We start from the raw sequence: 24,134 nt of genomic DNA, 5'->3' as shown, positions 1-24,134 counted from the left end.
CACAGGAAGTTATGGAGAACACAGGTAGCCTTCACACACTTCTCCGCAACGTCTACGTTGACCTCAAAGGCACGCCTGTAGACCCTCCACTGGGAAGAAAGGATCCCAAAGGCATTCTCCACAACCAGCCGAGCCCCGGACAGACGGTAGTTGAACACCCGGCGCTCTCTTGGCAGGTTGCGACCAGGGAATGGCCTCATGAGGTTATTCCGGAGTGGAAAGGCCTCATCAGCCACAAAGACGTGTGGCTGTGGTCCTCGGTGGTCAGCTCCTGGTAGTGGCAGGTCAGCAGGCAGTTGGAGGGTGCCAGACTGAAGCAAACCTAACCAAAAGCAGAGTTGGCCAGAATCCCACCATCGCTGGTTCTTCCGTAGCCCCCGACATCAATCACCCGGAAACAATATTCTGCATCTTTCTTCCCCTGGGCACCTATGCATGAGGCACTTTTCTTGCTATTAGGCTGCGGCTGGTTTTACTCATGTGTGCTGGAGGGTGTTCTGTCTGGGAAGGGTTGGAGGGTATTTCTGTGTGTAAATGTTGTGCTGCGTTTGGGGCTGGGTGAGTGTGTGTGAGAGAAAGAGAGAGTGCGGAGCATGTAGGGGATGTTTTTCTGTATGTTTACTTATTTATTTATTAACTATTTATTGCTCTTTTTTAAAAAAAGCACTGACCAAGAGTGGCAACTTGAATTTCGTTGTGTTGATACTCTGTATTTTATGCAATGACAAATAAATATGGAACTTGGCCTTGGCTCACTCCAAATAATGCCGCAACTTGGTTTTGCGGAACACCAGCTTGAAGTTGCCCTATCGCAAGGGCCCTATCCAGATCAGTCAAACGCGGCATGCCGACACTTACTGACTGTAGCTGTACTTACAGTAGTAGGGCCCATGTTCACAGGTGCTGCCAATCAGGTGCCAATCAGGCACCTGATTGGCAGAACCTGGGGGTACCAGAAGTTCAAAACAAGTGTCAATAGCAACAGCAAAATAACCTGTTAGGCAATGGCAGAAAAGATTTGGCAAATTTTTCATGGGCGCAACCCACATACTCAGCGCTGCTGCTCATCCCACCAATGCATGTTCCTTAGAAATGGGACACCATTTGAAAGGGAACTAAACAGGCTTTCCAACGGTATAAGATTCATTGCCAAAAAGCATTGTTACCACAGAGATATAATCTACCAAACACAAATTTCCTTACTTTTTGTGCTAAGTTTAGATGGAAAATGTGTGTAGTTCAAAATGTGCTGCAGCTTTTACTTCTTCGCCACCTACAGAGTTTGCTATGTACGATCAATCAAAAAACCCATGTTATTTCCCATAGACATTTGACCGAGGGAACCGGGAGCCTCGGAGACTTCTTCTTCAGAGGTCTATTGCTCCAGGTATAAATGTCACCTTTAGTATTGATGTCGGGACGTTCCGGGCGGGCGGTCATTATGGAAAACCTTGTCAAGCACAGGGAAACTCTGCCGACCCAGGCCAGTCACTAATCGCTGGCGAACCAACCGATTTCAACCTCAACAACAATGCAACGGTGAAGACTTTATTTTTGACTATTTAATTGTATATCCTGCTTCAAAACTTTGACAAAATACATGTCAACATAAAGTTAATCATAAGATGTCTGAAAGAATTAATAGAAAGAGGTGTGTTTGTATTTTGACAGTATTTAATATCATACCTTCTGTATTTCTAAATACCCTGGCATAGCGTGATACTGCCCTAGCCTACAACCTAGCAGCAAGTCACATGGTTTAGCTGAGTGGCTTAACTGGAAGCTCTGAAGAGAGGTGTTGGATTGCTTTGGTTGGATACTTTCAAAATCTAGCTTACTCTGGAGGGTTTCTCCAAATTGCCTAGCCTACCATTAAGAACATTTTCTGCTTCAGAGATTGCGAGTGAAACTACTCTGTATGTGGTGCAGTCACTCACAGCAATAGACACATAATAACAAGTGACGCAATGCAACTAGAGACACAATTATGCATGTCCTTGTCAACTCAACTTCTTTACTGAACTTCTGTACAGCTGGATGATTTAGCCATGGCTGTTTTCTATGGAGTAGGTCAAAGCACCCCCTAATGACCTAGGTCTCACATTAAAGCTGCTGTCCATACGATTTCAGAGCTGCAACCAGAGACGGTTTTAAAAATGATCAACCCCAAAAAACGCACACCCTCTTTGCGTCCTCCATTTGTTTCTCTGGCATTTAGAAGTGTTTCATTTGTGCATGTGGGGTTGAGCTATGAATACACTATGTGCACATATTATTGACAGGCACGATGAATTCCCTGAACCAATTAGGAAAGACTGATTGTGCAGAAATGAGCCGGGAGCGGTCAAAATCGTGACTAGGGAGTGTATTTCACTTCCTCATTTCTGATGGATGACTTTGGCATTTAAACCAAGTGCACTCAAATTATAGTTCTTCGATCTTAAAGCATTTTTAAAGTACAAATAACAGCAAGGAAATATCAGCAAGGATAAATTCAAGGCTGGATATCAGCCTGCAGATGATGGATCGACCAATATTGCTTCATACAGTATTTTAGATGAGATATTTGTGAGTGTGTGTGTGGTTGATGGATTGTTCAAGCAGCCTCACCTGGCCCGAGTCAGGCAGGCTCAATGTTCCCCCAGTTGATCCTAACATATCGGTCACTCCACCTTCACCCCCCTGTACTGCCCAGAGAGGAGCAGCATCCAACTCTGTCCTGAACGCTGATGTGGTCGTACTGGTTCTGGCGGGGCACCAAGTGGATGCAGGTTCTCCGGTGAAAGCACTGCATGGTGTTCACAATTCTTGACTTATCCGTGGAGGTGAAGGCTCTGCTCACAGTGTAGGGAATCGTCACCGTTTCTGGGAGGCCCAGCAAGAGCCATGTCTTCATCTTCTGGGTCTGTCTGCCGTTTTCTGGACACCGGAGCTTGTCTGGATGTCTAGAAAGGTGACACTGTAGTTTGTTGTGAGTCTGATCAGACCAGAGCGTTTATATCGCCGTTACAGGTGTGTCTGTTGGAGGGTTTACGGTTGCGGTGCAGAATCAAAGGACTAAATAATCCTTTTAAGGGTGGATTCAAGCGACCAACCTACCTTTTTAACACTGTGTTATTCAAAGGCTTTGAGAGGAGGGACATTACTGAATAGTTGGACTAAGCCAATAAGTCGACTTTCTTGAGTGTCATGTAAACGCACTGACTGTTACCTTCTGTTAAAGGTTAAGGTTGCGTTTGGACGCTGCGCACGGAACTAACATTAAATTAATCAACTACTTTAGTTCACTTAATGTGTCTCGACCCTCGCCATTAAAAAGCATGGATGATTGTTTCTAATGTTGAAAATAAATAACAAAAAATAGGGATAATGTGGTCTTTGGTGTATAGGCTACGTTTGCATAAACCCGACGTTATTGAGCTAGTTTACCAAAAAAGGCCTACGCCTTTTTGGAACCTGCACCAAAAAAGGCCTACGTGTTTTTTTGGTAAATACATCTATGGGGTGGTCCAGTTTACCTCAGCAGTACCCGTTCTTACCAATTACATCCATGGGATCCCACTGTGAGACAAAAAAACCAAAAAGTTTAAAAGGCAAAACCGAGGCGACTTCAGTGGCTTCAACCTCTTCATTCATGGATGACACCAGTCTATAGAGAGAGAGAGAGAGAGAGAGAGAGAGAGAGAGAGAGAGAGAGAGAGAGAGAGAGAGAGAGAGAGAGAGAGAGAGAGAGAGAGAGAGAGAGAGAATTGCACGAGTGACAAAGAGACAAGGTGGGACAGCAAGAAGATTTAATGAATTTACCTCAAATCGAGTGCCTCTCCAGATGTGGAGATCAGCCACAGGTCATCTTTGACACCCCAGTTCCAATTATCCAGCAGTTAGCCAAGATTTACGTTCTTGCATAGGCCTAATGTGAAAGTCTAGCCGGAAGAGTACAATCTTAAATTGTTCGCCAAAAGATAAGTTGTCAATGTCCATATTTTTTTGGACTCTTATGTAGAGGCATTTATATTGATACACAAAATACATGTAATAAAACAGTAAACAAAACTAAATGACGGGAAAGAGATTCCAGAGACATACTGTTGTTGGACCGGTACATTGGTGACCTTATTAAAAAAAATAGTAGAAGTCTATGTGCGGTAATGGGGGCATCTCCAATAACATTCCACCCTTCCATCTGGCAGCGGCCCTTTAGATCTGAAGGGGAGAGAACACAGACACATTGATAACATACATTACTCCTGTTAGACAGGGCTCATACCACGGCTCAAATATTTCCGTTGGCCAAGTCCGACCTAGGTGATTCTCAATGTTGGCGATAACCTGAAATCAATACGACAAGAACGCATGGATCAAAGAGCGCTTGTTATAGTCAATCTTCGGAAAATTGTAGTTTCACGCTGGAGACGCTAGAGGTCAGCAATACCCGCCGTCGCGCAATGACGTCGGTTAGGAAAGTGGAGTCAAATTAATTTTAAACAGTGCTGTCTTTTCCTACGTTCGAAAGGAAGCACCTTTTCATCCCTCCTTGACCCGATGACGTTTTCCACAAAGGTAAATAAATAACCTCAATTGGCTAATACAATTGTGTGCATTCGTCACTACAGGCCTAATCAGTGTTTGTGTGCCGAGACAGTAGGACTTCAACTATAGTTGCAAACGTTGGCTGAAGTGCGTTATGGGCTAGCAGGAAGCAGACAACTTGTGAATTATGGTTTGGATATTATGTATCCCCTTTGTTTTTAGATTTCTTGTTTTTTGATGTTGTTTTATGTCAAAATGTACAGTCTCACAAAATGTACAGTCTCACGTGTGTTGCACAATGTAGGTGTTTTTAATTTATTGATATATCAAAGGGGTGTCGAGCGCTCACATTCGCTTTTTAGACGTCCTTATTTCCTCTTCCGCAACCGATTCGGATGAAGAGTGGATCCGAAAGAGACATAATTAATACACACAGGCAAATAATTATTCCAACAAAACACAGTTTGTAACCAATTTTTGTTTTAAAGAGTTCGGCGGAAAGGCGTCACTTTTGGCCTACATTGTTTGGGGAGAAAGCTATAAATATTGTAAGGTTGATTAAGCCTAAATGAACAGAAAATGAATGTCCTTCATTTCTCCATGTGAGAAAGAAAAGGTCGCCACGCTCGACTTAAACGAGTGTTTTCTCTTATTACTTTTGTATAATTTCGAGAGTGACTGGAAAAGACAAAATGCATCTTAATGCGAGTTATATAACGGAGCTTATAGTAACTAATAATTCATCCCCGGTGAAAAAAAATAATATATTTTTTGTTCTACTGTCTTGGTCACTGTTTATGCATCAACCTAGTTGCGGAAGTTGAGAAAATACATAGTTGTGGAAAAAGTAGTTTGCTTAAACCGAACCAAGTAGTACTGTTGCCTAACCTTATATTCACCACAACCTAACCCTTGCAACTAATTGTGTTGCCGAAACCTAACCGAGTAGTTGTGTGGCCTTTACCTAACCAAGGAGTTGTGTTGCTTAAACCTATCCAAGTAGTTATGTTGAATAAGTCTAACCAAGCTGTGACCATAATAATGAACATAATTAGCCTAAAATCACACAGGACACAAACCCCTTTCTCCTCGGTGAAACTCTTGTGTTGGACCCATTCATCCAACACTACTTCCTCCCTTCATTAACTTCATGTGTTATTTGCAGAAGATGGCAAAAATTTCCTGTTCTTTAAACGAGGGGTACCTGAGAAATGTCATTGTCAGGCTAAACCAATCAGAGGCAGTGTAGGGGCAGAGGCAAATGTTTCACACACACACACACACACACACACACACACACACACACACACACACACACACACACACACACACACACACACACACACACACACCATTCTCGGGGGGACTGCATTTAGGAGAACTGAGACCCTAGTAGTAGTAGGTGTATTATCCCAAAGGGAAACTTGGTTTGCAGACAGGTTAACAGGTAAAAGCACACAAGAAATACATTAAAACATCGACAGTGACCGATACACATAGGACACACAACAGTCAGGTCTGGGATTCAGTATTGTGCAAATTTAGCAAGGATATTGCCCTAGGTAAAAATGAGTTTTTGGTCCTATTGCATATACAAAAAGGGACTGTCTTTGCCTTCAGATATTTCTCATTCTTATCTTGGGCAGGGTTGTCGGCTTATCTCAGCAAACCACATGCATCCAATAGCCTGTGTTTAACCTAGAGAGAAAGTTGTCTACAATGAAGTGAATGGCTGTCCAATTGAGTGGCATCTAGTGGTACGGACTTGGCAGAAATATCATAAAATTCAACAGTATGTTTTAATTTGTGTATGATAATGTTGCTTCAGTAGCCCAGAACGGACATAAGCCTCTTGGGAGAATACGTTTTTATGGATATTTCGATTTGGGCCGAGAGTTGTAGGAAAGAGGGAGGCGTTTTACCCTCTTGGCTTTGACCCATTTGTTATTCATTTTTAGTTCCGTCGATGTAAGGCTGGACGATGAATCAATATTAATATCTATCGCGATAAAATCTGCCGCAATAATGGTGATGTTTTTTTTATATATATGTTTTCGATATGGAAACTCCCAACTCAAGATGACCACCTGTGTGGAGTAGCACACTACTACTCAAAATAATAATAATGATTGGACCTTTTATAGCCTCAATGTGTATATATTGAGGTTCTATACAAAAATATGTTGAAAAATGTGTAAGCAACAAACCTGGCAAACACAATTTAAACTTGACAGGTTAAAATCGAGTCAGTCAAGTCGAAATACTGCCTCTCCAACAACAATGTTATAGCCATGTTCCAGTGCTGCAGCCATGGAAGCAAGCAAACAACAAACTCACCAACAAACTCGATCAACTGAGTTTGTACTAGATTCTCTCGACCATACAAGTCCAGTCTGGGGAGGAGGGGACTGGCGCAAACTCCAATATTGTGAATTTGGACTGCAGTACCCATTTTAAACACTCAGGGTCAACCCGAGTGTTGCGCATTTCAACTAGACACTTATAATGTATAGTTTCAATAATGTAGCATCTAGGCCTACTTAGTGTCTTCAACTGCCTGCAATGTTGAAATTTAGGTAATTAATTAACATTGACATTGCTACTACTCATATTGAGTATATAGATTTGCAGTATTTATTTTGTAGCGTTTACTCTTATGTAAATTGTATTAGCTTCTTAGTCTTCTGTTCTATATCTTCACAGATATTTCCAGCCTCTGCCACACAATGATGACGATGGGAGCTTCTGGATTAAAGATTGGACAGCCATCTCCAATCACAATTGTGCAGATTTTTATTGCAGGTACTATTGTATCCTCAAAGTGTCCCCCGAATGAATACCGACATGGAATTGAGTGTTGCCCTGAATGTCCATCTGGTGAGACTGAAATACCAAAAATATTGATGATTTAGAAAATCTAAATTTAATTGTTCTGGCAAAACATTTCTGGTCCAATTCCATCCATTTTCTGTCCAACAGGAAAGCGTGTTTCTGAGGACTGCAGACATGATAAAATAACAGCCTGTGAGCCGTGCCGTGAAGGTACTTTCCACAATGGCTATAATGAGCATAAAGAATGTGATCCCTGTACAGATTGTCATCCAGGTAAATTCAATAAGAATTCAACACTTCCTCAGACAGCTTTTGTGTTCTCTCAAGTTTTTCTTCTTTTTCTAACTGTATTGTGATTGGCAGGTCAAGGTTTGAAGGTTAAGAAGCGGTGTACAACCACATCAGATGCTCTGTGTGAGCTACTGGACGGATACTTCTGTAAGGACTCCAAGAGGGGTGGATGTATGGCAGCTCAGAGGCACATGGATTGCAGTCCTGGTCAATACATCAGCCAAAGAGGTATTTATGCACATTTAATAACACATTTATATCTTAAATTAGGAAGAATTTCTTAGGCAGAAATCTGCCTATTATCTGCTTGCCTATCTGCTTGTCATAGTTTAGTTACAGTCCATTAAAAGTTTAGATGCTAGGTAGCACATGTGCTTCCTTGGTGGCATTGTTTATGCATACGTCTATCTAGGCTAAAAGATAATGGCAATGGAAATGGCAACCTGCAAGCTAAACTTTGATAAATGGGCGTTGTTCCAAAAGAAAGAAAAAAAAAAGAAAACCTTAGAGGGTAAGTACAAAATGTACAAAATGAATGACAACTGTAAAAGTCTGAGTCTGCAGGTTGTGAACAACAGTGAGCCAAAAACAAATCCATGATGTTTTGAAATAATCAGAACTGCACTTTATGTAACTGGTATTGCTACTAAGTCACATGGCAGATGGTTTCATCCAAAGCGACAGACCGTGAGTGGAGATACAGAAGCAGGTCAGGTTAGGTATCTTGCTCAAGGATGTCTACTTTATACCTCAATTTCATGTACCTGAATTCTTTCCAAATATTAATATTTGTACAGGAACAGCCTCTGAAGACACAATGTGCATCCAATGCATTGATGGAACATTCTCAGATGGCAACTCAACGTCTTGCCTGCCTCACACAAGGTAAGTGGAACACAGGGGAACATCTGGACGATAGTTATTTTAGTGTATCTTTTATGTTGGATTTGTAGCACATTGACTTAGAAATGTTAAACGGCAAAGGTGTCCAGTTAATGAAAAAAATGCACACCCTTGGAATGTTGTTGTCCAATCAGAATCAAGTATTCAACAATGCTGTGGTATAAACTAAAATGGAAACTAAACATGTGGTTTTGTCCTTCTCACTTCAGATGTGATTCTGAGGGACAGGAGCAGATAAAACCAGGAACGGAATCAACCGATTCTGAATGTGGAAAACCTTCAAAACCATTATCATGGCTAGGCTCAATACCAGTCATCTCACTTATACCAGTGTTCATAATCCTTTTTGTTTGTTTTAAAAAGAAAAAAGGTAAGCTTAACATTCAAGTCTAATATCATGGTTATGCTCAATGATGGTGACTGCTATCCTATTGCTGCTGTCCTGATGTGTTTCTGTGTTGTTTATCACTCTATAGCATGGAGAGCATCTGCTCAAAAATTGGTACGTGTTATTACCTTGGTTTGACACAAAATACAACATTAGTATAAAGGTGCACGTTGTAATCAACTCAATTATTATATTTTCTTTAGATGGAAAGGTTGATCAAACCTACTTTCACTTTTCAGTTGCCCATTTCTGTGAGACTTCCACTAGGCCTACTTCAGACCTCCCAACTCTTTAAATGTTAACCTTTAAGCTTTATTTAAACACTAAAAATTAAAAATAAATATATCTTTATACTGATCTTACAATTTTTTTGATATCTTTTCTACTTTAATTTTTTTTTAACAAATGTGCATGTTTTACGTCGTCTCATTCTGGGGTTCTCACTTCTCAACCATCGCTCCACGGATCGCTCCATCGCTCCATCTCCGCAGAGATTCAAAAGCCTACCCGAAAAAAAGCCTGCAGCCCCCTATATGCATACCGGGCCTCAGTAACAAATAGGGTGAGGAACCCGGGTCTAATTGATGTCCATTGAGCCCTGCATGAGACGTCTCTCCCGCTCTAGCGCAAGCTAAATCAGATATCTCGGTTAAGCCTAACGCCGTGGATTTTTCCTCCAGCATCTCACAACTTTTTTTGTTTTGTGCCAAATACAATGTTCAATGTGAGTTCAATGTTTAGTTTGTCTTTGGGAAATTTGTTGTTTAGTCAATAATTTGTGCTACTTTATGGATTGTTGAAGTTTTTGTCAAAATTATATTTTTTGTCTCTCTGGGTTTATCTTTGCAAGGATCAGGAGCGTCGCTAGCAATTTAATATATTCAGGGCTGTAGCCCAGAAGTTAGAGTCCTTCTAAGACGGGGATTCGGGGGTTTCTCCCCCGAGAAATTTTGAAAATCGGTCTGATGAACATGTAATTATAACGTAGTTTGAGAAGGAAAGGAAAGACCAATCGCCGACTCACGTCGGGGCAGGCCTACTGAGTAGGTTAATGTTTAGGTTAAAGGACAATTCCGGTATTTAGCACGTTGAGCCCCCTTTCTGGTTTGTCTAGGATGAAATAGAGTGGTTGACACCGACATGTTGACTATTGGTCCTGTCTCGGGTATTTGGCTCATTTAGAATCGCCCCCGCCTGCTTCAGAATGGCTGGCTACATGCATGCACAAACCTGTCCTTAAAACAACCCTAAATGTTGGTTTTCAGAAATGTGTAACTCACCGAGTTAGTGGTTAGTGGTGTTCGTTGATGTTCCAAATCAAGTATCATAGCGAAATACCGTTTCTGTCGTGTTTTATTGCACATTTATCGCATTTTGTACATCCCATTGATTTCTGTTGGAAGACTCATTGTTGGCTGGAAACGGAAAGGGGGCTGTTTATGTTTGGTTGTAGTCTTTTCGCTCAGTAATAGACCTACAGTTGAGACGGAAGCCGTTTCTCAATACCAAGTACGCAGACTACGTACTCGCGGACTTGGAAGTACGTACTTGGCAAGTCCGGACTTTCAAGTACAGACTTCCGAGAACGCGAGTACGCACCTGCAATTGGAACAGCAGCGGACTCGATGATGCATTCTGGGATATTTAACGGTCTCAAGTCCACACGAGTCACCTCCGATGCATCCTCGGTAGAACGGCCTCATCGAGAACACTTCCGGGTTTTACGACAGTACTCGCGTACTTGGAATTGGAACAGTGCTTGGGCTACCACTGATGACGTTTACCGAGAACGCAAGTACACGAGAACACACGAGAACGCAAATTGAGAAACAGCTGGAGAACCAAGCGAAAAGTCTACAACCCTCTTCAAGCCTGCACGAGAGTTCTTTAAAAACATGACGATGACTGGCCCGGCGTTTCAGCTCCTGGCATGTCACCGGTCGCGACGGGCACGACTGGTGCACAGCACCACCCAGTCGCCGATGGGGGAATCGCACGGTTGGCAGCGGTCGACCGCCCCCAGGTGGCCAGGCTGCCCAAATATTCCGGGACAACGCAGCTGGAACCTTACCTGGCGCAGTTCCGGATCGCTGCACTACATTATGGCTGGGGTGGGGACGAGTCAGCCACCCAGCTTGCCCTGGCGTTGGAGGGGACGGCGGTGCAAGTTCTTCTGGACCTGGCCCCAGCAGCCCAGCGGGACCTCCAGGCCTTGACCCGGGCGTTGGAAATGCGTTCCGGGCAGCGGGCGGTCGCTGACCACAGCCGGGAATTGCTAACCGGCCGCCGCCGCCAGGAAGGGGAACGCTTGGGGGCCTACGCCGCGGACGTTCTGTTGTATGCCCAGCGTGGGTACCCCACCTACCCTGCTGCGGTTAAGGAGGACCTAGCCCTACACGCCTTCCTTCGGGGACTTGCCCCGCCACGGCTGGGACAGCATGTCCGGCTTACCAGGCCCCCGACCCTCGGTGCTGCGCTCGACGAGGCGGAACGGGCAGAACGAGAGCTTTCCGACCAACCCAGCCTGCAGCCGCCCAGTGCCTCCCGACCTCACGTCCGGCGGGCGGACTACTGCGAGCAGGAGGACGGAGAGGAGGTTTTCCAGGCCTGGACATCGCCCCAGCGCCCCCGGCAGCGGCCACCACCCCCCGACCGTGCGTCCGGAGCTGACCGGCGCTGCTTCCGATGTGGTGAACCAGGCCATCTGGCCCGTGACTGCCCTGCCCCGGCACCACGGGCTAGACCCCTTCGTTCGGCGGAAAACTACGGCGGGGTGGGCCAGTGAGGGGACCACCACTCCGAAAGCCTACCCCTCTCCACGGTCGGTGCGCTCTGGTCGGCAGCCCTGCCCGCGCCAGGGGCCTCTACCTCCACTGCAGGCTCGACGGCTGACCCTGCCAGGCCTTGGTGGACACAGGGTCGACCATCTCCCTGGTGCGTCCGGGTGTTTTTCCGGGCACCACCGGCGCACTCTCGGGGGGGTGGACGGCGACCAGCGGTCGCCTGACGACTGTGACGGGGCAGGAGGCCGGAATGAGGGGGAGGAAGCAGCTGGTCGTCCAGCTGGGTGACCAGGAGGTGATGCATGAGTTTTGGCTCGCTGACATTCGGGACCCATGCATCATCGGCCTGGACCTGCTGGTCCGTTGGGGTGCCAGGATGGACATGGCTGGAGCAGCCATCACTGTAGGCGCAGAGACCGTGGCACTCCAGTCCGGGCGGGGAGAACACAGGGGCTCTGGCGGTCAGCGGAGCAGTCGCCGGGTTACGGGCCGGATGCCCCGGCCCTGCAGTGAGAGCGGACCTGTGTCTGCTGCCTCCCCTTCCCCGGAGACCGTCGAGGCTGTCCACGCGCTCTGGCTGCGCAGTGGAGTTGGCCTCGACGTGCAGCAGAGTGAACAGCTGAGGCTGCTACTCGAGGACTATGGGGACATTTTTGCAGCTCGGGATGAGGACTGCAGGCGGACCGGGCTGGTGCAGCATGCCATCAACACCGGCTCTGCCTGGCCCATCCGCCTGCGGCCCCATCGACTAGCCATGGCCAAACGCCAGGCGGCTGAGGACAAGGTCCGCGAGATGGCTGCAGCGGGGGTGATCGAGCCCTCGTCCAGTCCCTGGGCGGCTCCGGCCGTCCTGGTGAGGAAGAAGGACGGCAGCTGGAGGTTCTGCGTGGACTACCGGCGCCTCAACGCAGTCACGCGGAAGGACTCGTACCCGCTCCCTCGCATCGACGACGCCCTGGACTACATCGGAGGGTCTAGCTGGTTCAGCTCCCTCGACCTGCGTAGCGGCTACTGGCAGGTGGAGCTGGACCCCGAGGCCAGACCAAAGACTGCGTTCACCATCGGGCAGGGTTTGTGGCAGTTTTGGGTCATGCCGTTCGGACTATGCAACGCGCCGGCTACATTCGAGCGGATGATGGAGAGGGTACTGGCGGACGTCCCCCGGAGTCGTTGTGTCGTGTACCTGGACGATTTGCTGGTGCATGCCCGCGACTTCGGTGGGGCGCTGGAGAACCTGCGGGAGGTTCTTGCCGCCATCCGCCGGGCCGGGTTGCGGCTGAACCCTGCCAAGTGTTCCCTGCTGACCAGGGAAACGCTGTTCTTGGGGCACGTGGTGAGCGAGCGGGGCGTAGCCACGAACCCGGCCAAGGCGGCAGCAGTCCGGGACTGGCCGACCCCCGCCAATGCCGGCGAACTGCAGAGTTTTCTGGGCCTGGTGGGGTACTACCGCCGGTTCGTCCGGGACTTCGCCACGGTCACCAGCCCTCTCCACCGCCTGACCGAGGCGGGCCGGCCGTACGTCTGGAACGACGCCTGCGCCACGGCTTTCGCCCGACTCCAGGCGGTCCTCACTGAGGCCCCGGTCCTGGCCTACCCCGATGCGCGTCGCCCCTTCACCGTCGACACAGATGCCAGCGACGTGGGGGTGGGTGCGGTCCTCTCCCAGGGGGGGGAGGATGGGGAGCATGCGGTGGCCTACTTCAGCCGCACGCTTAGTCGGGCGGAGCGCAATTACTGCGTGACCCGACGGGAGCTGCTGGCTGTGGTTCTGGCTGTGCGGCATTTCAAACCATACCTGCATGGCAAGCGCTTCCTGGTCCGCACCAACCACGCGTCCCTCACCTGGCTCCTCAGTTTTAAGAACCCTGAGGGCCAGGTGGCTCGATGGCTGGAGGCGCTGCAGGAGTACGACTTCGAGATCCAGCATCGGGCGGGACGCCTCCACAGCAACGCCGACGCGCTCTCCCGACGGCCCTGTGCAGCCCTGGAGTGTCGCTACTGCCTGCGGCAGGAGGAGCGGGCCAACAAGCTTCCGGTGGTGGCGGCTGTCCAGACCACCGGGGCTGTCCAGGTCGCCGATGATGCTGAGGGGTGGCTCCCGCTGTCGGCGCGCCAGTTGGAGCAGCAGCAGCGGGCCGATGAGACCCTGGCGGCAGTGAGGGACTGGTTGGAGGCGGGGCGGCGCCCCAGCTGGCCGGAGGTGTCGGCGCGGGGGTCTGATGTGAAGGCCTACCACTCCCAGTGGGGATGCTTCCAGCTCCACGAAGGGGTGGTCTACTGCCGGTGGCAGGATCCTAGGGGTAAGGGCGACATCCTACAGCTGTTGGTTCCCCGTGTGCTTCGTCTACAGGTACTGCAGCTGGACCACGGCTCGGTGGGAGCGGGGCACTACGGGAACGCCAAGACCCTGCACCGCCTGCGCGGGCGGTTCTACTGGCCGGGCTGTCGGCGGGACGTTGAGCTACACGTCCACTGCTGCGACACCTGCACAGCACAGAAAGGGCCTGCCCAGCGTTCCCACGCCCCGCTCCAGCAGTACCTGGTGGGAGCGCCGATGGAGCGGGTGGGGGTCGACGTCCTGGGGCCATTCCCAGTCACCGACTCCGGCAACCGCTACGTCCTCGTGGCCATGGACTACTTCACCAAATGGCCCGAGGCGTATGCGGTGCCAGACCAGAGTGCCGCCACCACTGCGGAGAAGTTGGTGGAGGAGATGTTTGCCCGCTTCGGGGTCCCCGAGGAGCTCCACAGCGACCAGGGGCAGAACTTTGAGTCCCAGGTCTTTGGGGAGGTCTGCCGGCGGCTGGGGGTGCATAAGACGAGGACGACGCCACTCCATCCCCAGAGCGACGGGTTGGTGGAGCGGTTTAACCGCACCCTGGCCACCCAGCTCGCCATCCTCACCAGCCAGCACCAGCGGGACTGGGACCGCCACCTTCCCCTGGTCCTGTGGTCCTATCGGACGGCAGTGCAGGAGACCAGTCACTGCACGCCGGCGGCCCTCATGTTCGGGCGGGAGCTCCGGACACCGGTGGACTTGGTGTTCGGGTCCCCGCCCGAGCCTGAGATTGCCGGGGGTGCGGCGATGGATTACTTCCGCCGGCTGAGGGATCGCCTGCTGGTGGTCCATGACTACACCCGCCAGGCTCAGGCTGCCTCTGGGGTGAGGCAGAAGAGGGGCTACGACACTCGCTGTCAGGGACGAGCGTTCACACCCGGGGACAGGGTGTGGGTGTACTGCCCTGTGCGAAAGAGGGGGGTCTGCCCTAAGCTGCGGAGCCACTGGCAGGGGCCTGGGGAGATCCTTGGCGTCGTGTCCGAGGTGGTCTACCGCCTGCGGATGCCGGGACGGGGGCGTGTGGTGGTGCTGCACCGGGACAGGCTCTCGCCGTACCGCCCCCTCGCCCCAGTTGTTGCTGAGGAGGAGGGGGGCGGAACGCCCAGTGGTTCCCCGGGGGGCCCCCGGCCCCTGCCGACTCCTCTGCCCCTGCCAACTCCCCCGACGGGGCCATTGGCCCCGCGGTTGCCACTCCCGGGGGGATCCAGCGGCCTACCTGGCGCCGCCGGGCCCCCGAACACTTGAGGGACTATGTGTCGGGTGAGGGGGTCGTCGGGGACGACTGACCCCTCAGGGGGGAGCTGTGTGGCGACCACTGCCGTGGACGCCTGTTCGGGTTCCGTGCAGGGGATCATGGGAATTCGCTATTGCAGTTGAATCGACGTTCCCATCGTATTTGTTGGAGTGGTTTAGGAGTGTTAAGTTAAGTGGGATTAATGGGTTAGGGTTGTTGGAGTGTAGTGCTGTTATCATGTTGTGTTCTTTGTGTCGCACCGTTATCGAGAATGTCATGTATGTATGTGTGTTGGTTGTGCTGTGTTCTGTGCGAAGTGTGTTCAAAATAAAGGCAACTTCCGTAGTCGTGCGGTGTATGAGGCACGGAAGTTGTAAACCATTTAAACCTGGGCTTCTGTCTCAATCTTTCTGTGCGTCGCCACACTATTATTAATGCTACTTTAACTGCACCAAAAACCCAAAAACCTAGTTGAAACTAGATGAAAACGGTTGTAGTTGCATTGCATCAATCAAATACACTTTTTGTTCTCGCCGGTTTTCCAAGAACAAGGTTAATTGTTGACAATTCCTATGTAATAAATTCAATAAGCAGCATATGAATGGGACTTTCACTAACACACTGTTGCGCTCTATATACCGGTATGGGAGACGTCTAAGTTCTGCATATACATAAATAAACAAACACTTTACATAATATTCATCATGATACAAGGGAATTTATAAGAACTATAGGCTATTACAAATCATTAATAATGATATAATTTATATTAAATAAGAGTACATATTTATTCGTATAAATTACGCATGGTCAGTCCCAGTCAAAACCGAAACCGATACCTATTTCCGAAACCAGCTGGCTCATAACAGAACACCGCTAGACCGCATCAATTCTTTGAGGTAAGATATTGTAGCTGACGGATGGATCGGCAGTTTAGTTGAAAATATAAATATTTGGCTTATGAAACTGGGGAATATGCATACATATGTGACATTTTTTAATTGTAATATTCCCTAGCGATACATTTTTACTGTAATACTCTCACATAGCCATATCCAGTAGCACCAAGCATAATTTAGAGGTAATTTCCCCTCCTAATCGCCTGAGGGCAGCACTGAACACATTTGACAAAGTTACAAAACATTTACACTAGGGGCAGCAACGGACACACAGAGGAAGTGAGAAAACCCAAAGAAGAACACCTGGGATACATAAACTCAGACTCCGCCTTTGGAGGACAGAATCTCTTGGGTAGCGTATCTTTTTGGATGTTATGCTTAGAGACGCTCCACGCGTGTTATGTACGATCCCTCTCCTTTTGTTTCATAGACGATAGATAGTAGACCAATAACCTTAACCAAATAAAGTGAGTTAAAAGCGATCCTGTCTCGGCGGCCTTTCCTGGACCAAAATCCACAACACATACACAAAATAAGTGGGGGAAAAGCTAGCTAACTATATGCTATCATAGCTGATATCACAGCCACAATTGTGTGTCTGTGTCATTATGCTTCATGTCCATAAACTATCTAATCTAACACATCTAACATAAATCAAAAGTGTGTGTGTGTGTGTGTGTGTGTGTGTGTGTGTGTGTGTGTGTGTGTGTGTGTGTGTGTGTGTGTGTGTGTGTGTGTGTGTGTGTGTGTGTGTGTGTGTGTGTGTGCAGACGCTAATAGGCCTATATAATAATTGTTTTCAAATATTACTTAATCTGCATTTATTTATATTTCTTTATTGCCTTTACACTAACATTGATTCTACTAATATTGTTTGTTCTTTTGTGTAGGCCTACTGTTTAGTCTTGTTTACATTTAGTTAGCTTCTAAGTCGTTTTGTTTTTATCGTTTTCACAGACATTTCCAGTCTTCCAGTTGTGTCCGCCACACAACGAAACGTCCTGATAATGATGATCCAAACTGGAATGAATAATCGACATCTTTCCCTCCATTTAGTTGTACTAATACTCATTGCCATTACCAATGTATCAACAAGATGTCCCTGGGACGAATATTCAATAGTGCATAATGAGTGTTGTCCTGCATGCCCACCTGGTAAGAGTGAAATACCTCCAATATTGATTAATTTAAATATTGAAATATATTATATATATAAAATAATATATATATATATATATATATATATATATATATATATAATATATATATATTGATTTAGGGAAAAAATATCCAGTCCAATTCTGTCAGTTTTCTGTCCCACAGGCTACCGTGTTTCTGAGGACTGTACGCCGAGAAAATACACAGTGTGTCTGCCGTGCAGCAATGGTACTTTCAACAATGGCCAGAATGGGCGTAAACAATGCTCCCCTTGCACCGACTGTTCTCCAGGTATAGCCACCTTTTGTTTATAATTCATTATATTTCATTATATTACCTCCTCAAACAACTATTGTGTTCCATCGGGTTTCTCTGTAACTGCATTGTGATTGGCAGGTCTAGGTTTGAAGGTAAAAAAGCGGTGTACAACCACATCAGATACTCTGTGTGAGGTACTGGATGGATACTTCTGTAAGGACTCCAAGAGGGGTGGATGTATGGCAGCTCAGGGACACATGGATTGCAGTCCTGGTCAATACATCAGCCAAAGCGGTTGGTGTCCTCCTATGTATGCATGAATATCCAAATTAAATAATTGCCACTACTACTACACACTTCACACAACAGCTCAGGAGGTAGAGCGGGTTGGCTGGTAACTGCAAGGTTGCTAGTTTGATCCCCGGCTCCTCCTAGATGAGTGTCGAGGTGTCCCTGAGCAAGGCACCTAACCCTAGCTGCTCCCGACGAGCTTGCTGTCTGCATGGTTGACTCCATGCATTCTATAAATGCAGTCCATTTACCATTTACCATTTAGAAAAGTCCTGTACAGAGGCCAGTGAATCCACATGGGCGATTCACTTTGAATGCATACAATGATACAAATATACACACACCCAACAAATTTCCCAAAGACAATAGCCTGGAAATCCAGACCCACATCTAGAAAGCTGTAAGGTCTGGCAACGAGTAATGAAAATGGCCCAACTCAAGGGGCGGAACCAAGCATGCATTTGAAAATATCACTGCACGCAATTGGATAACACTACGACCAATCAGAAGAATACAAGGGGTGACGTATCCAGACCAGTGGAGCTAACCAATAGATAAGATTTGCCGTTTACGATCGGAAAAACACCAACGCTTTTTGCCCGCCTATATCAGATACACCGATGTGATTGGTTAATGTTCTGGGTTTAGGCAATCGAGGAGTGAGTATATTGCTCGTTCCCAGAGTGACTCGCTGGCCAAATTCAAATTGTGCTCTTGTGAGAACTGCTTTAATAGGGCTGTGTAGAACTGCTACCACCAAACATTCCGAAATATCAATTATGTTTTGTCATGCATGAATATTAGTTAGGTTTCAATAAAGCAATGTTTATTGATACAGGAACAGCATCTCAAGACACCGTGTGCCTTAAATGCAACCATGGAACATTCTCAAATGGCAACTCAACATCTTGCCTGCCCCACACAACGTAAGTAGTTAATTTCCCAATGCAGAATAAAAATGGACTATGTTTTAACACTATAGTCTTTGCTCTATTGTTAATCAAAGATATTTTAGAATTACATTTGAAACAGAATAATAAAAGCCTGACAATGAAAATGTTGAGTGGTTGAATAGAAAATGGTAGAATATTGTGGGAAATGTGGTTTTGTCTTCATTTCAGATGTGAACATCTGGGACTGGAGCAGATGAAACCAGGAAGTGATTCTATTGATTCTGAATGTAGTTCATTCAAAAGTGTTTGGGAGATATTAGGAATCGGAGTAGCTGGAACACTATTTCATGTAGTGGCAATCATCGGCTTGATGCTATGTCTATGTATGTATATACATTATTTCCCACACCAGGCTGAAGGCCTCAGGTTAATGATTGTGGGTGAGGTGCATTTCTGATTGCACTGGCGCTAGTGATGCTGTGGTACTAGTAATCCAGCTGTGCACCACTGCTCAATGTATACAGGGGAAACACTGACATATATCTGTTTTATGTAAAGCTGAATGATAGTGACGGCTAGCTTGGTGCTAGCCTTGATTTCCAGTTTCTCTTGTGACATTTCATTGGAAAAGAGAGCCTGGAGGACTGGCGGCCATAAACAGGAATCTGATGCCAAACTGAAGTGAGAGAGCTAGACAGGTAATTCAGTAATTCATTCGGTTTAACTTTATTGGTGCTGACAATTCATTTACATTCTCGGGCCATATCTGGGTACCGACTGATTTTGAAGTTACCGTTGGTAGGTTTAATGCGCTTGTTTTTGACATAAAGCACTGCAATAAGTGAATAGGAAAAGCATGGCAATACTTGTAAGTGTAAGAGGGCAATTTTTGATGTAGAAGCACAATGTCTTTGTCCTATCAAAACCAAATGTATCGTGCATCACAACTGCCACCAGCAAGTCAGGTCATAAGGTACTAATCACTGGTCAGCCCTTGAAACTTTGCAGCCTTAAAGCCTTAAATATGTTCATTAAAACAAACAGTGCAGTAGGTACGAGTTAAGCACATTGCCTGTCCCAGGTACGTGACTGCAACAGTTCTAAATGACAGAGAAAGTAGGGGATCTTTTGGCAGCTTTGGTTTCAAAGCCTTGCTTTCCTCTGCTCCCTTTTGCTCTCTTTACAACTCTCTTATCTTAACAGCCTTTTGCTCTCTTTACAACTCTCTTATCTTAACAGCTGCGTTACCAAATGTTATCGTGAAGGGCAATCGCTAATAAGCTCTGATTTACACTTGCCAATACAGCAAAGTAAAGCTTTACAGAAGTATATGTACTTCTATAAGTGGAGATACAAGTATTATACTTTGATTTTGTTGCACAAATGGGGCTTTTTTTTAGGCGACTGCAATAAGGGGAGGTATGCTTTACTTATAATATATGTATTTTTCAGCAGTAGAGATTTTTGGTTAGTACTTAATTATGGCTCTGTTAATGTACATGTTTAAGCATTATCAACCCTTTCTTAACCAAATACTGGAATCATTTAGTCCTCAGTCAGTAATGTATGCTACTAACAGAAAGATGTGGTTGTTTATGTTGCACGTGGCCTTCCCCCTCGCTAAGGTGCTAAGGCTTTAAACTCTTATGTGACGAGAGTGCCACTCCTATCTGAGTGTTGAGGTGTCCCTGAGCAAGACACCTAACCCTTACTGCTCCCGACGAGCTGGCTGTCGCCCTGCGTGGTTGACTCTGACGCTGTTGGTGTGCCAATGTGTGTATGAATGGTTGTAAGTCGCTTTGGATAAAAGCGGAAATGATTGGGAGACCACTTGAGGTGACAACGAGTTTCAAGAGTCACTGTGTAAAGAGCAGAAATATATATAGATGAATGTATGTGTGTTTATGTGTATGTATTATCAGAACAAGTCACAGAGTCATTACTTCCATCAGATCAGTTTTTGCACAGGGTTGCATCTCCATTTTGTGTTACATTAAAAAAGGAAAAAAAGCAGGTCAAACTTAAATGTGCGCTTTGGTATCTCAGGCCTATTTCTTTATATATATTATTTTATTCATGCTTTATTGGTTATTTATAGTTGTATCAGTGTTTTATTGTTAATATTAAAATATATATATGTTGTGCTTGAGTGTGTCTCATCTTCCTCGGTTGACGGTAGCGCAGTGACTGGGAGCCAATTCAGCTAATTAAGTTATCCGTTTTTATGTGAGAGCTAAACAACATGGACATTACTTTATTTCGGAAGTCTAACTCCTAATCCTAACCTAAAAGACCTCGGAGGCCAGAGCCTACCAAGTAAAGATCCCATACTAATAATAGGTAGGCCTATATTAGACCAACTGTAGTAAAATAGTATTTTAAGTTTGATAAACTTGATAATGCAGAATTCTACCCCTCACACTGACACTAATGTTTTCTTTACCGACTTGATATCTCTGTGTTAAAGGGTAGTGTGTCTTAAGGATTGGCCTAAAAGGCAGCAGTGAGGCAGATGTGATGTAAGGGTTAGATAACCCTAACCCTGTCCTAACTAAAGTTGTGCTTTTCTCATTTTTTACAGTGTGACAAACACGTAAACAAGTGTTTGGTACTGAATTAGGACTTACACTACTCTAATAATGCTTGTTGGACATTTATGCAAGTACATGTTTTAATCTGTTGGATGAAACATTATGATAGCAAAACCAAAACATATTTTCAAGCACAAATATTTGAATGAATCAATGCGCTAGTAAGTAAAGTAAACAAAAGTAAATAAAAGTCTAACCGGAGAGTGGCAAGGAGATTAGCTGTAACAAAGTGATGTGGACTACACCAACCTGAAGATGTTAAGATCAAGAAAATAAATGTGTGTAATGTCTATGTAAACCGGGTTTCCCAAATACACGGCTACGCCAATGAGACGGAGACGCCAGTTTCCCCCTAAATCAACAATATTTATTTAACAACTAGTTAAAATACACAATAACTCATAACAAACACAAAATACAAGGTGTCATGCACAGAGTTGACTGGCCAGTGGGCGACAACCAAGAAGCCACTTGATGCTGAGCCACACCTGAGGCTGAAGCTGACCTCCACTGATCCAGACATCACAGGACTGTGTTCGCCTCATTAGGCTCATGGAAGTTCACTTATCAACGTGCTGGCCAACTTTTATCATTTGTATTTAGCCTAACATTTTTCAAACTGGTTGTTGGTCTACAGTTGTTATTCTTAAACCATGACATGCCGCCATCATCTCTCCGTCACACATCTAGGTGGACACTGCCACCTGTGACGTCATAAGGGACAGATTTCCAAGACGGCTTGTAACGGCTAACAACACCACACCTGGTGGCACGTCATGGGACCTTTACTGTTCTCACTTGCTGTGCGTCAGTTCTAGTGCTACCACTTACAGCTGAGAACATAAAAAATAACATTATTTTTAAGAATAAATGTGCCTCCTGCGTGAGCTGTGCGTAGCTGAATATGGTCGTCCCTACGCTACTGTATTTTATTTATAACATCGGTCATACTGTTACTTGGGGAGAAGCTTGAGAACCACTGCTCTATCATAGCCGAAGCTTCTACTAGACAAAGTGATCATCCTATCAGAGCATCTTCTGTTCAGCGTCTCATCTTTTCCAATTTCACACCCAAAACAAAAATTAAAAAACAAATCCAAACATATTGCCGCAGTTTATATTTTATTTGAATGCACCAAGTATGTTGTCCAATGGCATCAGATACACACATCACACTCATTTTGCTTTCCAACGGTTAAGGCACACATACATTAAAGCCCAGGCCCGTGATGAACCAACACTACAGCTGAAGAACGCAGTGGCTAAGTGAACAGCTAGGTTAACATGCCTCAGGCCGGCGTTCTGTCAGCCGTCTGCAAACTGGCCGCCAGATACTGACGCTCCCTCCAGCCGGCCCGTAGTGGTACCAGGTGTAGTCGTTAAGGACCAGTGGTAACACTACAGCCCGTAGTGGTACCAGGTGTAGTCGTTAAGGACCAGTGGGAACACTACAGCCCGTAGTGGTACCAGGTGCAGTCGTTAAGGACCAGTGAGAGCACTACAGGGTACCAGGTGTAGTCGTTAAGGACCAGTGAGAGCACTACAGCCCGTAGTGGTACCAGGTGCAGTCGTTAAGGTCCAGTGAGAACAGGGCGGTGGGGGGGTGGCTGACGTGTCGGGTATGATGACAACCATTCCGCAGTTTAATGGCGCCACTCCCCTCGGGCGACACTACTGTCCACCTCTCCACACCGAACCCAAACCACATGGTGAGGAGACGGAGTGTGGATGGTGAGGCACAGCCATGTCTGAACAAGCAGAAGAAGAGCTGCCTTATAATAGAAAAGGTAAGGCTGGAATATCATGTTGTGTTTAGTATTCAGTAGATTTGGAATGGAGCTTATTGAGAGCAAATATGAGACTTTAGAAATAAATATGATATTGTTAGTATTAACACTTTGTAAATGATTTGTCTAATGCTTTTGCTCCTTATCTACACTGCATGCCATACAGGCTTTAGAACCTGGTAATATATTCTAGTTAAGCTAGTTATCCTAGTTTAATTAACTATCCTAGTTAAGTGCAATCATTCAGAATTACCCTGTTTAGAGAATGAGTCCAGGATCAGACTTAAAATACAAGTCACTAAAAATAATAAATAGGGAATGTGAGGTCATTCTCTGACAGACCTTGGGACAGGTTCATATTGCATAGCTGACAGTTAGTATGGGATTATATTATTCCGGTCTGAGTCCTAAAACAGTGATAATGAACGTTATTAAAGAATCATAAATTAACATAAAATGTTACTTTATTCAATCTGTGTGAGATTAATAAATTATTATTATATTTCAAGAAAATGCAAAAGGAAGTGTTGTCTCTGGATTAGGCCCTATCTGGAGAAAGAATATTCTTCACCACGGAGTACAGAGGGTGCTTGACCTCTGGTGGAAGCTGCTTGGAGGCCATAGGCGACCACAACCTGGCCCAGATCACACGGCTGTTTGGGTTCTGCTATGCACAAAGAGCCTTCTCATCATCCGCTCAGAACCGCAGAACAGATGACATAGCGTCAATAACACTCAACCTAGACCACGTTATTGATGTTTGGATGGCACTCGCTGGTACTCCCTCTCCCTCCATACCTCAGACAGTCTATTCACCTCCATCTCTGTTCTTCCTCTCTTTGCCTCCATCCATCTCACTCCCTCTCTCCCGCTCCATGCCTCTCACTCACTCCTTACCTCCCTCTCTCCTGCTCCATGCCTCCCTCTCTCTCCGCCTCCCTCCCTCCCCTCTCTCTCC

At 46.3% G+C, this 24,134-nt stretch overlaps 3 protein-coding genes across 4 annotated transcripts; all 3 read left to right on the top strand.

Moving 5' to 3' along the window:
• The first annotated feature begins 4,423 nt into the window (after positions 1-4,423).
• LOC311367708 (tumor necrosis factor receptor superfamily member 14-like) lies at positions 4,424-9,123 on the top strand. The gene is made up of 7 exons (XM_084486524.1): positions 4,424-4,560; positions 7,234-7,407; positions 7,510-7,635; positions 7,726-7,881; positions 8,451-8,538; positions 8,766-8,926; positions 9,033-9,123. Exons 2-7 carry the CDS (start codon positions 7,257-7,259, stop codon positions 9,080-9,082), a joined length of 732 nt encoding a protein of 243 aa, XP_084342650.1. The 5' UTR covers positions 4,424-4,560; positions 7,234-7,256; the 3' UTR covers positions 9,083-9,123.
• A 1,751-nt stretch (positions 9,124-10,874) lies between these two features.
• On the top strand, positions 10,875-11,729 carry LOC311367419 (uncharacterized protein; the record flags this gene model as incomplete). Its single annotated transcript, XM_084486260.1, has 1 exon — positions 10,875-11,729. The coding sequence occupies one exon, from the start codon at positions 10,875-10,877 to the stop codon at positions 11,727-11,729; it is 855 nt and encodes a 284-aa protein (XP_084342386.1).
• A 4,443-nt stretch (positions 11,730-16,172) lies between these two features.
• LOC311367848 (tumor necrosis factor receptor superfamily member 14-like) lies at positions 16,173-20,940 on the top strand. 2 transcript variants are annotated; one of them, XM_084486689.1, is made up of 6 exons: positions 16,173-16,198; positions 17,156-17,353; positions 17,522-17,647; positions 17,753-17,908; positions 18,744-18,831; positions 19,027-20,940. In XM_084486689.1, exons 2-6 carry the CDS (start codon positions 17,206-17,208, stop codon positions 19,253-19,255), a joined length of 747 nt encoding a protein of 248 aa, XP_084342815.1. In that variant the 5' UTR covers positions 16,173-16,198; positions 17,156-17,205; the 3' UTR covers positions 19,256-20,940. The 2 variants fall into 2 exon arrangements, with proteins under 2 accessions (XP_084342815.1, XP_084342816.1); XM_084486690.1 differs by lacking the exon at positions 16,173-16,198 and adding an exon at positions 16,501-16,550.
• The last annotated feature ends 3,194 nt before the right edge of the window (positions 20,941-24,134 follow it).

Source organism: Micromesistius poutassou (assembly GCF_964030765.1).
Source record: "Micromesistius poutassou genome assembly, chromosome: 22".
Lineage (NCBI taxonomy): Eukaryota > Metazoa > Chordata > Actinopteri > Gadiformes > Gadidae > Micromesistius > Micromesistius poutassou.
Note: the sequence above shows the minus strand (reverse complement) of the source record. Positions and strands in the feature narration are given on the sequence as shown.

Bases quoted from the DNA above. Each gene is read 5' to 3' on its own strand.
- LOC311367708 (XM_084486524.1), top strand. From the start codon at position 7,257: ATGATGACGATGGGAGCTTCTGGATTAAAGATTGGACAGCCATCTCCA. The intron at 7,408-7,509 runs GTGAGACTGAAA...TCTGTCCAACAG, and splicing joins TTGCCCTGAATGTCCATCTG to GAAAGCGTGTTTCTGAGGAC. The intron at 8,927-9,032 runs GTAAGCTTAACA...ATCACTCTATAG, and splicing joins TTGTTTTAAAAAGAAAAAAG to CATGGAGAGCATCTGCTCAA.
- LOC311367848 (XM_084486689.1), top strand. From the start codon at position 17,206: ATGATGATCCAAACTGGAATGAATAATCGACATCTTTCCCTCCATTTA. The intron at 17,909-18,743 runs GTTGGTGTCCTC...TTATTGATACAG, and splicing joins TCAATACATCAGCCAAAGCG to GAACAGCATCTCAAGACACC. The intron at 18,832-19,026 runs GTAAGTAGTTAA...TCTTCATTTCAG, and splicing joins TCTTGCCTGCCCCACACAAC to ATGTGAACATCTGGGACTGG.